The sequence below is a fragment of the Trichoderma virens genome, assembly GCF_000170995.1.
Source record: "Trichoderma virens Gv29-8 chromosome Unknown TRIVIscaffold_70, whole genome shotgun sequence".
Taxonomy (NCBI): domain Eukaryota; kingdom Fungi; phylum Ascomycota; class Sordariomycetes; order Hypocreales; family Hypocreaceae; genus Trichoderma; species Trichoderma virens.
This window is the reverse complement of record NW_014013679.1, coordinates 25,244-38,034: the sequence shown is the minus strand read 5'-3', so window position 1 is coordinate 38,034 and position 12,791 is coordinate 25,244. Positions and strand designations below refer to the sequence as shown.

Below are 12,791 nucleotides of genomic sequence, written 5' to 3'. Positions count from 1 at the left end.
TAGATTGGTGACAGACGCAATCACGATCATATACTATACATGTAGCAATGCCAAAAGCATATCACAATCGTTTTAATATTGCCTGGAATCCTTTACCACTAGCGTACATCCTCGATAACTGCAATTTGTTCGGATTTATGTTTCCGATTAAGATGCTTTTCACATGAATCGTATCCATTGCGACAACACGCGCGTCCCATAACATGGTGGATTGGGAATGCAACCATCATATACTCCCTTTACTCTGTGAAATGCTCACTCTAACCACTTGTTCAAACCCCCAATGGCAATAGCTTCACAGTGGATGAAGCCCTCTGTTATTTAGGGCGTGCCTAATGTATAATATCTCGACTTCATGTCTCCTCAGCCATTCCATCTACATGAAGGGTGGCAGGGAGAATGGGTAACCGCCATTTTTAACGCGGAAGACGCTCAAGAGAAAGCTGTATACGAGGAACAGAGTAATGCTCCAGACAACAACCGCAACTTGCTGAGTCTTAGAGTCGGCCATACGCGGAACTTTGACAGCTAAAGTAATGGCGCAAAAGGAGAGGACTCCATCTACCACATCATGTATCAGTTTCTGAAACGAAGTGGCATCAAGGGGGCTTGTCTTACAGATGGCTGCCACAATCTGGGTTTCCAATCCAAGTTGGCTCTGGAAACCGCCCGCAATATAGCTAACTCCACCTTTACCATCGCCGACAATGTACGGCACTTTCCGAATATGGTTGAACATGTGTCCGCTAATGAAAAGAAGGATGGCTATCAAGCTGACTGAGGCCCAAATGTTGCGATTCTGGATGACGGGAAGCACATAGGCAGATGCGCTCACCAGCGCAGTACCAACACCAAGAACCAGGGTCACGGTAGAAGCCCATCGGATCCAGTTAATTGGTCGCTTTATAGCAGGATGAGGCCTGTCGGGAAGTTGTCGGGAGAGCCAGGTGTGGACCTGTTCAGCAGCCGTAGGCCTGAGATCTGGTTAGCATCAACGACAATGTGCAGTGCTTGAGAGCTAGATATGATGATTTACCCTGCCGTGAAGTCGTATCGAACGGGTTCTGGGGAGGCCGCGGCATGGGGTCCTACGGTCGGGTGAAAGAGCATGAGCACCGGGGCTGTCTGAAGGCCAAGCTATGGTACGAATTGGTGCGTTAGCATGGATATGAGATTCGTAATGCGCCAATTGCAGCTCTACTACCCACCGAAATGAAGGTCTCCCGGCCATCGGCAAAGTCCAAGGTGCCAAAGAGCAGTCGAGATTCGCCAGTCTTATCACCACGAGTCCAGCTCTTTCCTAGAAGATCCCATTCTGGCTGGAAATCCTGACATAGCTGGCAGCCAAATCTGGTTTCCAAGGCAGTAAGAAGGACAACAACACTGTGGTTCCTCGGAGCACCCGTCAATGAGGCATAGGTGGCATCATTCAGCTTGATCGGGGATGAGCGCTGAGCCAGCCGATTGAATTCCTCATACGGATCCGCCTGCGCCTTCTTTGCGAGGCCTCCGCCAATGAGCAAAAGCAGTGGCGCAATTGACGACAGGATGCGCATCTTTGTGGTTGTTTGCAGCTGTTGTGTCAAGCCGTATAAGCACAGCTGGGTGTTGCTGCCAACTAAGCTGCCAAGTGTTCCTGTGCTGTCATCAAAGCTGTCCCGTTTCATGATTATGTAACTCGTCAGTGGCACTTGGCCATATATGGCTAGAACGTTGCCCTGAGATAATGTAGCTTCTACCCGTTATTTACTTAACTTGCCGCAGATTGAACGCCTAGTATCAGGTAGACTCTAGGTTTTGTCTACTCCTCTATTAGCTCCATTCCTAGACCAGGCGCTCGAGCGGCAAGGTTCTCCGAAGCGGCACCTAAATTGTTAGCAGCTGAGAACTTGCATGCTTCTCTCTTGTTTACCATGTCAGCCGGTGTGGGCGAATAGGATATGCAGATGCGATAACGTAAAAGAGCGTTTTCACAATTGCCAGATTTACTCTGTAGTTCGTCTCTTCAGCATAGGTATTTCCATCATAAACCACAAATTGTTTTGTTCTTGAATGAAAGACAGCCATGAGCGCCAATTCGATTGAGGTAGCCATCCCCTTTGATGTTGCCGATGCTTTGACAAAGCGCTTATGTTGACTTTTTCAGCGCACGACGCGTCTTCACGCTCTAGACCTTGAATATCAACAAAACCGCCACAAAACCGACCTCATCGGCCGAGATGAAGAGGCTCGCCGTCTGCAGCTGCGCGTGCTGCTACTTCGAGATGAGAACACTCGGCTCCAAGACAAGTGCGCCGCCAAGGATGCAGAAATAAAGGCTCTGTCACGAGATGGCGATCAATTGCGCGCCGAGCTTGATGGAACCAAGACAGAGGATCGCCCCAAGGATACGCAGATTAAAGACACTACAATTGGGGCGGATGATACGGCTGTAGGTCATGTTCAGAACCATTGAAATCGCAATCTCCTCGCTAATACGCCAAAAGGCGGAGACAAAGTCATGTGAAGCCCATATGCAGGATTTGAGCAGGGCTTTGGATGAAAATATCGCCCTTACGAAAGAGTTGCAACAGTTGCGACCAGAAATAGAGCTTCTACGACAGCAAGTGGCAAACTACGAAAAGATGTTATCCGAACAACGGGAAAAGGAGACGGCGAGCAAGAAACAGTCAAAGGCTGAGAAGTCAAATGACGAAAGCGAAGACATCACCGAACTTCGAGCAGCGTTGGACAAGATCACAGAAAAATTAGCCCAAGAAGAGAGGCAACGCGAAACCATCAAGTCAAAGCACCGGAAGGAACTAGAAGAATCGGAAGACCAGAACCATAAGCTAGAGGGAAGAATATCGACTCTGGAGAAGAAGTTGAAAGACTCGCAGAAGGAACTTCGCGATGTGCGGAAACAGCTTAAGGCGTCTCAGTCTAGCTCGAAAGGAGATGAACCGGAGGACGAAAATGCCGCTCGCAGCCAAGAAGAGACGGCGAAACCTCGAGCCAAGGATCAATCTCCGACTCAAAAGGAGAGGTTGACTCGCAAGAGCAAGCGTGCAACAGAACAAGCGATCATGGGAGAAAAATCTACCTTTTCCATTACACCGTTCCTCAACAAGTCAAAAGACGCTACGCTAAATATCGCCAACGAGACCAATGGTCTAGGGTTGTCCCTCGATGATGTGCTTGCACAAGAAGGAGATGATAACGCATCGCCACTTGTGATGGCCAAAAAATCCGATGCTCAACCTATAATCGCACCGGATGCCGAACAAGACACTGTTACACCTTTGAGGCCTCGAGAAAAGTTGGCATCAAAGAGAAAAGCAGCAGCAGCAGCAGCAACAGAAGATGAGGATGAGGACCATATGACCAAACTCACCGCTTCCGTTCGAAAGATAGGACGTGCAAAACCTGAAGACACAAAAGATGAGGAAGCATCGGAGGCTCTCGACTCCAAGGAAGCAGCATCTGCCAAAAGAAGTGCCACGGCTGACCCTGGCTCTGTGGTTGAGCATAGGAAGAGAAAGAGAAAGCTTCTAAACAAGACTAACGATATTATACTAGAGGAAGACGAGACCGGGGAAGGAGTCCAGCCCATGGAGGCACCACCAGGCCGAACAAGAAGAGTGAAATCCTCCCTGACAAGCGCTTTCAACTCGCAAACCGGTCGCAAATCGTTTTCACCTCTTAAACGGCACAAACGGGGCGTTAACGCAAGCTTTCTCGCTTGATCAAGGCGACCGCCCGTCAAGAGTTTAGTACCTCCTCCCCTTGACATCATCTACAGCAAGAGCTGCGTAGCCAAGGTATCTTTTTCAAGACACCAAAGACAGCATACTACTAAGTATTGTATTGTGATTCTTCTGTGTAATTATTTGTTCTACCTAGGGTACAAAGTCATGGGATATAGAAGGAATGCAATGCCCTTTTGGTGCCTGCTGCTTAATAGGACCACATATTCTCTAGTAAGTCGGTAGTTTTCCGTAGTACGAGGATTCTCCCGGACCCAGAAACTTGGACGGCACTATAGCATAGCACTGCTGCACAAACATAGTAAGACAACACTACGTTGGTAGATCCTTGAAGCCCAGCCCGATGCAGTAATGGTCTGTTGAGAGGGGTGTTGCACCAATGTATCTTCACTAATTCTCGCTGATGATTATCCCCTTCCCTTCCCTTTTCTTCTGGGTTCATATCTACGAGATGGTTCAAATTAGAACAGTCAGGTACATTTATGTAATCTGTACAAACAAGAAATTCCTATAGAGGCTTCGTTCTCCTACAATATTTCAAATACCGTTTTTGTCTGCACTCATAATATGCTGTATTATATCGTTAATATGTACGGCACCACCCCTCATACTGCATTTTTGGTGGTGCTCAAGTGAACTAGCAGATAACGGATTGATAGCCAAGATTTCCACCTTGGTAAGCGGTGCTAGCCAATCGCATCGCTCGGCCCTAATTTTCCACCCACACAAAAAATTCACAATTTCAGCCAGCCCCAACTTCGAGAGCTTAACATTCAGCTTGCAGAAGAGAAGTGGTCTTCACTGCTAAAACTCTCTTTCCTCACCCATCTCTTTAATTCTTTGCGCAGAGGCGAGGCTGTACCCAATGGCTGAACAACTGATCCTCAAAGGTACCCTCGAGGGCCACGTACGACTTCCCCCTCCCCCATCGCTGCCGTTTTCTCCAGATTCGATATGGGACTGACATTTCATGTAGAATGGCTGGGTTACCAGCTTGGCCACTTCAATGGAGAAGTACGATAGCCTTGCGATCCTCACGAGCATAGTCGATCCTCTAAACTAACAGGAAATAGCCCCAACATGCTCCTGTCTGGTAGCCGAGACAAGACCCTGATCATCTGGAACCTCACACGCGACGAGACGCAATACGGTTACCCCAAGCGATCCCTCCACGGCCACTCCCACATTGTGTCCGACTGTGTATGTTGACCCAGGTGCCGCTGAACCCTTGGAAAGAGAATTGTGGGCTGATTTCAGTTGATTGAATAGGTCATCTCCTCTGACGGTGCCTACGCCCTGTCTGCCTCTTGGGACAAGACCCTCCGTCTGTGGGAGCTCGCTACTGGCACCACCACCCGAAGATTCGTCGGCCACACCAACGATGTTCTCTCCGTCTCCTTCTCCGCCGACAACCGACAGATTGTCTCCGGTTCTCGTGACCGAACCATCAAGCTGTGGAACACCCTCGGTGACTGCAAGTACACCATCACCGACAAGGGCCACACTGAGTGGGTTTCCTGCGTCCGATTCAGCCCCAACCCCCAGAACCCCGTGATCGTCTCCAGCGGTTGGGACAAGCTGGTCAAGGTACGTGTTTTTCTCTTTTTGCTCTACGCTCTCTCCCCATGACAATACACCATTTTTATGATGTACTGCAATTTCTCAAGTATTTGCTACTTCAGAGCCAGCAATGGCCATGAGACAAACATTATCACTTTGCCCTGAATTTGGTTTATTTCCTCTCCTTTTTTTTAAAGAAAGGGAAAAAAAAATCAACATACACACATGATAATTGCCCTGATTTGCGTGTTTGACACCATGTTCTAACATACAATGTCAATAGGTTTGGGAGCTGTCCACCTGCAAGCTGCAGACCGACCACAGCGGCCACACCGGCTACATCAACACCGTCACCATCTCCCCCGATGGCTCTCTCTGCGCCTCCGGTGGCAAGGACGGTACCACCATGCTCTGGGACCTCAACGAGTCCAAGCACCTGTACTCTCTCAACGCCAACGACGAGATCCACGCCCTCGTCTTCTCCCCCAACCGATACTGGCTCTGCGCTGCCACCGCCAGCAGCATCATCATCTTCGACCTTGAGAAGAAGAGCAAGGTTGACGAGCTCAAGCCCGAGTTCACCTCCGTTGGCAAGAAGAGCCGGGAGCCCGAGTGTGTCAGCTTGGCCTGGTCTGCTGATGGCCAGACTCTGTTCGCTGGTTACACTGACAACATCATTCGCGCCTGGGGCGTCATGTCACGGGCATAAATGTTTGTCATGGTAGGTCGGGAGACGGGGAGTGAGCATGGCTTGGGACGTGGTGGAATACAGGGCATCGCATAGTTAGCTTCTTCCTCAAGCTGTAACTGAGATAGGGCAACAGTGTGTTTGAATGTAACCTGGCAGAGGGTTAAGAATTGCTGGCATCAGAAATACTGAAAAAAAGGGTACTGGACACAATTCGCTTCTAATAAAGAAGATGGTTCTTAGCTCCTGTTTCTACTAAGTACAAGGGAAAAAGGAATACTAAAATTTCATACTGTTCAACGCGGTTGGGTCAAAATAGTGAATGCATCGTGAGACATCCTTGATTGTGTATATGTATATGTCGAAAGCCATCCTCCCGTACCGTAGTAATCGCTAAGCTAGAATGACGCCGCGGGTATAATATATATATATATAAATGATAAAAAATCCTGGCAGGATAGCCAATCTAAAAACTGTTCCTGCGCTTTTCCATCCACCAATCTTGCAAATGGTTGGAGATGTGAGAGAACCACTCGATCACTACATTTTCAAACGCATCATAAAGCGCTCGATTTCTTACCCAGACGAGATACCTCCCTTCTGGAAAACTTGACATCAGCATTGACAAGCATGCTGTGGTCCGCAATGTCCACCTTGTCGGCGTGCTCTCTGAACCGGTCTCCCCCCATGAACCGCTTCATAGTTGACTCCCATAGCCGGAATCGTTCTTTGCCTTGGCTGTCGCGTTCGACCAGTGACTTGACTTCCTTTTGCTTCCGCATTTTCGAAGCGCGTACTAGTCTGCGCAGAGCATCCTCGCCCAGCTGTGCGCTCTTGGCCGCGTCCTCTCTGATTTGTTTGGAATCTCTAGTCCTCCTATCCTCTTGCGGCGTAAATCTGTAGGTGTGCGTGCTAGGAAATCCGGGGAAAGATGCCGGTATAAATGGCTTGCTCTCCTTGTCTGCCTGACCACTGAGCTCGGCGCCGAGAAGTGGGAGAGAGGTGAAGGTTTCGTCAACGGTTACAGCCTCGAAACTGCGGTTTATTGTATCTTGAGTGCAAAGCCGGTTCTTAACGTGTGGTTTTAGGGATGAGAGTGCGATGTTGTGGCGCTTTAGCATGCTTTCGAAGTCTGACGGAATAGGAGCTTCGCGGCGTGACGATATTGCGAGTGTCTTGACTTCCTGAATGATGGAGCTCATATCTATGGAGATGGGCGCGTTAGCAAAATTGAAACGGGTTGGTACCATACGTTGATAGAGCCCTACACTGTTCAACCAATTCCGTGAAGCTCTCCAGTGCCTCGGGACTGGCAGATTGAAACCCATCATGCGACAAAACCAAAGCAATAGATCGTTGAATACCAGCACGGGCAAACTGGTGCACAGTTGGAGACGTAGAAGCTACGGCCGACATAGACTCTTCGTCCGCCCAATCTGAAGAAACATCGTTCTGTACCCCGGCTCGAGTCGTTCCAGATTGCTCCTCTTCACCATCTCGCGATGCAAGTCTCGGCCGCTTTGAATCTGAATCGGGGGTAGCAAGAGAGACGCTACGTTTACGCGACGTTGTGTCAGACATGTCGGCTTTTGACCAGCAGGAGGCGAGGACTGGAGACGGTGATTATAATAGGCCAGGCAGGTAGCGATGCAGGCAATTGTAGGAGGCAGTGATGGATATGAAGAGGAGCTGCTGGCTTGTCGCGGCGCAGATGGAACTACAGAGGCGTTTTGGCAATACAAGTACAGCACGTGAAGCTGAGCGCCATTATCGATAAGCAGCTTGATTTTATTGTGGGGGCGATGCAAAGGCAAATGGATGAATGCGAATACGGAGTATGAATATAGTTTCTGTTGGCAATATTGTTTCTAGAGTGATCATTATTAAAGTTGCATCTACTCCTTTTCTTGGCTTCCACTCAGCAACTCCAAGTCATCACGTTATGACACGCCCATGCCGCTATTTGCTGTAATTACTAGGCAAACCCTCTGATTGGCGGGCTATAACCGGATCACCTTGCATAGCCTTCCATCCGCTTTTACTTCGTGCCAGAACCGACGATAACCCGAAGTCAAGACACACAAGCGCCAGCACATAATCCAGCTTGTCGACTCCTTGATTTGCATGATTGTTTTGCTCCAATTCAGAGTTTCCGTCGCTGAGGTTTCCAAGGGGCCGTTGCTGTCACCCATTACTTACTTTGATTCGTTGCGATACCGCTTTGGCTTTGATTGCAACGGCGTTGACTGAGAGGCGACCAAAGGCAGATGCCATCCCGACTGCATCGCCAAATCCCGACGATTTTCTTGACGAGCATGCCACCTGCGTTTCCGATTGCCAAGTCGCTCATTTGTATCCATTCGCCGGCAACAATTGCGTACGATCGAACCATATTTTAACAAGCGACGCTGCGTGGCCGCCAACCAATGCTGTCGCTTTAGCAGACATCGGCTCCCGCACCCTCAAGTTGAGAAACGCTACTTAGACTAGAGATCGAATCGAAATCTTGACTCAATTGAGTCTCCCGCCATCATGTCAGCTGTACGCAGAGCCTTTGACTGGGTCGCCACCGCGCATGGGCTTTCGGCTGCTAATTGATTCTTATAGTCCGTACCCGACGCGCTCAAGCCTTCTCCCGGCACCGATTGGTCTTTGCGATTTCGGGATACCATCTCTCAGCCAGTGGTCGCCGCCTTCTGCGGTGGAGGTGTGGCTGGCGCCGTCTCCCGAACAGTGGTATCGCCGCTGGAAAGACTCAAGATTCTGATGCAAATCCAGAGTGCTGGTCGAGATGCCTACAAGCTGTCCGTCGGCCAAGCACTTGGGAAGATGTGGAGGGAAGAAGGCTGGAGGGGCTTCATGCGAGGAAACGGAACAAACTGCATCCGCATTGTTCCCTATTCTGCTGTCCAGTTCAGCAGTTACAACTTTTACAAGAGGGTATTTCATCTCTTTGGCGGGAGCAACAGCGGCAATTCTCATCGTTACATAACCGGGCTAACCACATGGCCAGAATCTCTTCGAGGCATATCTAGGACCTGATCTGACACCGTTTGCCCGCCTCGTCTGTGGCGGCATTGCGGGGATAACGTCCGTCGTCTTCACCTATCCGCTCGACATTGTCCGAACGCGCTTATCCATCCAGTCAGCGAGCTTTGCAGAGCTAGGAGCGAGGCCAGACAAGCTGCCAGGAATGTGGTCGACCATTGTTTCAATGTACAAGACGGAAGGTGGCATGTCGGCGTTGTATCGCGGCATCATTCCAACTGTAGCCGGCGTGGCTCCCTATGTATGTCTCATTGGTCTCGCCCAACATGCTGAAATGATTACAACAGACGCTGACAGTCGATAGGTTGGTCTCAACTTTATGGTATATGAATCAATCCGCAAGGCATTCACGCCTGAAGGCGAACAAAACCCTAGTGCTCTTCGCAAGCTTTTGGCGGGCGCCATTTCCGGTGCAGTTGCTCAGACGTGCACCTATCCATTGTAAGTTGCTTTCCCCCCCTTTTTTTGTGCGGATTTTCATGCTCATTGACTGCACAGCGACGTGCTACGACGGCGTTTCCAGATCAACACCATGTCGGGCATGGGATACCAGTACAAGTCCATATCGGACGCCGTTCGCGTCATTGTCCTTCAAGAAGGCGTCAAAGGGCTATACAAGGGCATCGTTCCCAACCTCCTCAAAGTGGCTCCCAGCATGGCTTCAAGTTGGCTGAGCTTCGAGGTTACGCGTGATTTCCTGACAGATCTAAAACCGGCTGAGGAGAGTCGAAGTTTATAAGGAGTCTGTTGGACTAGATGAAGTCGGTGCATAATATTGTCTCTTGTTTATTGTCCTTTTTTTTTTTTTTTTTTTTTTTTCTTTGTTCTTATTTATTTCATTTTCCTTGCCTCTTGTCATTTCCAGCATATAATATGTGTGTAAATACGAAAGCAAAATGGGTACATATAGATGGAGTCAAAACAAGTCGAATAGATACTAGGTAGCATAAATATCAAAAGCTCACGCTCCATGGCATGGATATAATGGCTGCTTGGAGTGCTTATTGGATTTATTACAGCATTTTGAACACTATCATTATCCAACAAGCAGGCTATAATAAGAAGAAGGACTAAAAGCAATAACCTCTACCTTGGGCTCATTCAGAAGTGGGTCTGGATGCTTACAGCAAAAGCAAAGCCCCTAATTAATTCAGAGGATAGTCAGTCAGTCTACTTACTTACTATAACTCGTACTAATAATGCAGTAGTCGAGATATTTACAAAGTGCTCCTCCATGCATGTCTAAGCCTGCCGTGCGAGTATCGACGCTCAAAGAGGCGAACAAGGCGCGATCAATCCGAGGGATAGGAGAAGGGACGATAAAATGCCGTGCTGATTTGTGCTGGAGGCTCAACTCACGCTCTCTTACTCATGCACGCACTCTCTCTCTCGTTCTATTTCCGCCTTCACCTCACTCCTCCTTTCTCACGCTCTTTTTATTGTCAAACAAAATAAATCGCTGCCTTTCTCACACAGCTAATTCATGAGATCCGAGTGGAAACCTAGCTTCTGCTCACGCGTCTCCAGCCACGCGTCTTCATGCTGCCACATCTAATGACTCTGCTAATCTCTTCAAATCAGGAAGCAAGCTTTGGGGATTGCATGGCTACACCCTCCACTTACACGTGAACATCAATCCGATATCATCTAATCTGATGAAGGGCTCAGCCTCACTCCTCAAGCCATGCTCCCAGACTCTCAATCAAGCGATTCCGCGCCGCAAGGCCGAACCTACCGCTCGACGCCCTCTGCCAAGCAGGTCCGTTTCCCGGTGAGACGCAGCAGATTTCGGGGGCAGGGCAAGGGCAAGGACGCTCAGAAGCGGGAAAACGCGTCGTTGAAGCAGCAGACGCTGACGCAGATGGATTTTGTCTCGTCCTTCAGTGAGGAGCTGGTTACTCTTTCGGATGACGATGTCTCAGATGAGCCGGCTATTCTCCAGCGAGAAACCTCGGAAGCTGAAGCTCGGTTGGGAGAGAGACTGCAGGAGGGAACAAGAGGGAACTCGCCCGTCATTCAAGACACTTTTGCTTCTCCAGACGACAGCTTGTCGGCCTCAGTTCAAGTCTCACCTCCGCGGTTTCAGCCTCTACAAGTACGAGATGCAATACCATCATTATCCCCCAGCCGTGTGAAAAGAATGGGGCCATTGGACGAAGTCAAGGCCTCCCCGCGCCGTCGTGCACATTGGAGTAGAAATTTAGACGGCTCGAAACGACTCAAGCCGTCTCAAGGAGACGACATGTCGTCCCCAACACGGATCCATCCCTTAACCAAGGATGTCGATGACCGGGAAATCCCAGACTCTGACGAAGAATATGAAGAGTTAGAGTTGCAGGAAGACGATCCAGGACTGATACATCAAGACACGTTTGTGACCGGCCATGAAACACAGCTTGTCCTGGAGGAGCTTGCCTCTCTGGAGTATCCGGAACGAGACGGAGAGGGACATGACGCGGAAACCAACCAGCTACTGGCATCAACGCAACACTCGCCCACGCTCACCTCATCTGGAGGCTCTTCGAATAGCAAGCCTATTCCACCAATAGAGGATATTGATCGTCTACCTACAGCGAAAGCATCGTTACAGTCTCCTACCATCTCACCATCACCAAACTCCACATTTGAATCTCATCATCAGACCCAGCTCAGCCAAAGACGGCACGATCCGGTCTTTGAGTCGCAGCGCGTACCCCTCCACATTCTCCAGTCATTCACCCCCGTATCTGCACGTTCAGATATCCTCCTCCCCACGCCTTCCAAGGTCCTCAGCCCCCTCGTCAATGGCTCCGAGACGGTTCTCCATCTATCGTATCGAGTGCCCGAACAGGTCCGGCGGTTCTGGCTGTTGGGCCAAGAAACACTGCGCTACATGGCCTGCGTACAGCCTGGCAAGCCCAACGGACTTGGCTGGGACTATCACGCTGATCAGGTATATGAGCTCAATAACCCAGTGGAGGAGCGTGATATGCAAGAAGAGGGATGGGTAACCGGACAGGTCCGGCGATATATCTACCTACCCCCAGCCATAGTGGGACAACTCCTATGGAATCTACGATGCGCAACCTTTGACCGCGCCGGACTAGAACAGGACGATGAAAATAGCCAAGAGAAGAAGAGCAACATCGAGGTTGTGGACTGTCGCGAGTCCGAGTCCAGCATGCCTTCACAGCCGGCGGCCCATTCCGAAGGCTGCACGGGTCATCATGATACCGGCCAACCAAGCAGTTTACTATTTCAAGACCACGGGAGCTCCTTAGCCACTCTCCCAACGAATGTTGTCTTTGACTCCTCTCCACTGTTGACAAAGAGTCAGATGCTTCCCGACAGTCTGCTCAGCGATGATGTTTTATAGCCTTGAAGTGTTGGTGGTTTGAATAGCCTCAGGAATGGATTGGATAATGATAATGTACTCAACTAATGCTCATGTCTACAATTTTATTTTTTTCAACGCGGGTTTGGCAATATGATTCCACGCATATCAACACGCCTGCGTCTCTGGCCAGATGAAAACATACAAAATTAATGATCACTATAAACAAAAAGAAAGAAAAAAGAAAAAACATACAACAGCCGGTGTTCGCTGATGGTCACCCACTCAACTACTAATCTGCCGGTTAAAGGCTTGTCTATGGGGGAGCAGACGGGACCCCGAATTCTCCTCTACCTATGGTCGTATGTGCTAGTAAATACAGACACATGCACTTATATTAGAAGCTGATAATCGACACCAGAATATGGAATCAGGG

At 49.4% G+C, this 12,791-nt stretch overlaps 6 protein-coding genes across 6 annotated transcripts; 4 read left to right on the top strand and 2 right to left on the bottom strand.

The window, feature by feature from the left end:
* Nucleotides 1–43: 43 nt before the first annotated feature.
* TRIVIDRAFT_111960 (oligosaccharyl transferase) lies at nt 44–1,585 on the bottom strand (the record flags this gene model as incomplete). Its single annotated transcript, XM_014100208.1, has 4 exons — nt 44–561; nt 619–974; nt 1,037–1,137; nt 1,209–1,585. The coding sequence occupies 4 exons, from the start codon at nt 1,554–1,556 to the stop codon at nt 377–379; spliced, it is 990 nt and encodes a 329-aa protein (XP_013955683.1).
* Nucleotides 1,586–2,438: 853 nt separating this feature from the next.
* On the top strand, nt 2,439–3,935 carry TRIVIDRAFT_209398 (uncharacterized protein; the record flags this gene model as incomplete). Its single annotated transcript, XM_014100207.1, has 1 exon — nt 2,439–3,935. One exon carries the CDS (start codon nt 2,439–2,441, stop codon nt 3,723–3,725), a length of 1,287 nt encoding a protein of 428 aa, XP_013955682.1.
* Nucleotides 3,936–4,513: 578 nt separating this feature from the next.
* On the top strand, nt 4,514–6,302 carry cpc2 (cross-pathway control WD-repeat protein cpc2; the record flags this gene model as incomplete). The annotated part of the gene is made up of 5 exons (XM_014100206.1): nt 4,514–4,653; nt 4,723–4,760; nt 4,820–4,946; nt 5,016–5,333; nt 5,590–6,302. The coding sequence occupies 5 exons, from the start codon at nt 4,612–4,614 to the stop codon at nt 6,013–6,015; spliced, it is 951 nt and encodes a 316-aa protein (XP_013955681.1).
* A 249-nt stretch (nt 6,303–6,551) lies between these two features.
* On the bottom strand, nt 6,552–7,410 carry TRIVIDRAFT_52322 (uncharacterized protein; the record flags this gene model as incomplete). The annotated part of the gene is made up of 2 exons (XM_014100205.1): nt 6,552–7,198; nt 7,263–7,410. 2 exons carry the CDS (start codon nt 7,408–7,410, stop codon nt 6,552–6,554), a joined length of 795 nt encoding a protein of 264 aa, XP_013955680.1.
* Nucleotides 7,411–8,526: 1,116 nt separating this feature from the next.
* On the top strand, nt 8,527–9,781 carry TRIVIDRAFT_70416 (uncharacterized protein; the record flags this gene model as incomplete). The annotated part of the gene is made up of 5 exons (XM_014100204.1): nt 8,527–8,535; nt 8,602–8,934; nt 9,008–9,285; nt 9,349–9,483; nt 9,541–9,781. 5 exons carry the CDS (start codon nt 8,527–8,529, stop codon nt 9,779–9,781), a joined length of 996 nt encoding a protein of 331 aa, XP_013955679.1.
* A 945-nt stretch (nt 9,782–10,726) lies between these two features.
* On the top strand, nt 10,727–12,397 carry TRIVIDRAFT_70415 (uncharacterized protein; the record flags this gene model as incomplete). Its single annotated transcript, XM_014100203.1, has 1 exon — nt 10,727–12,397. One exon carries the CDS (start codon nt 10,727–10,729, stop codon nt 12,395–12,397), a length of 1,671 nt encoding a protein of 556 aa, XP_013955678.1.
* Between the last annotated feature and the right edge of the window lie 394 nt (nt 12,398–12,791).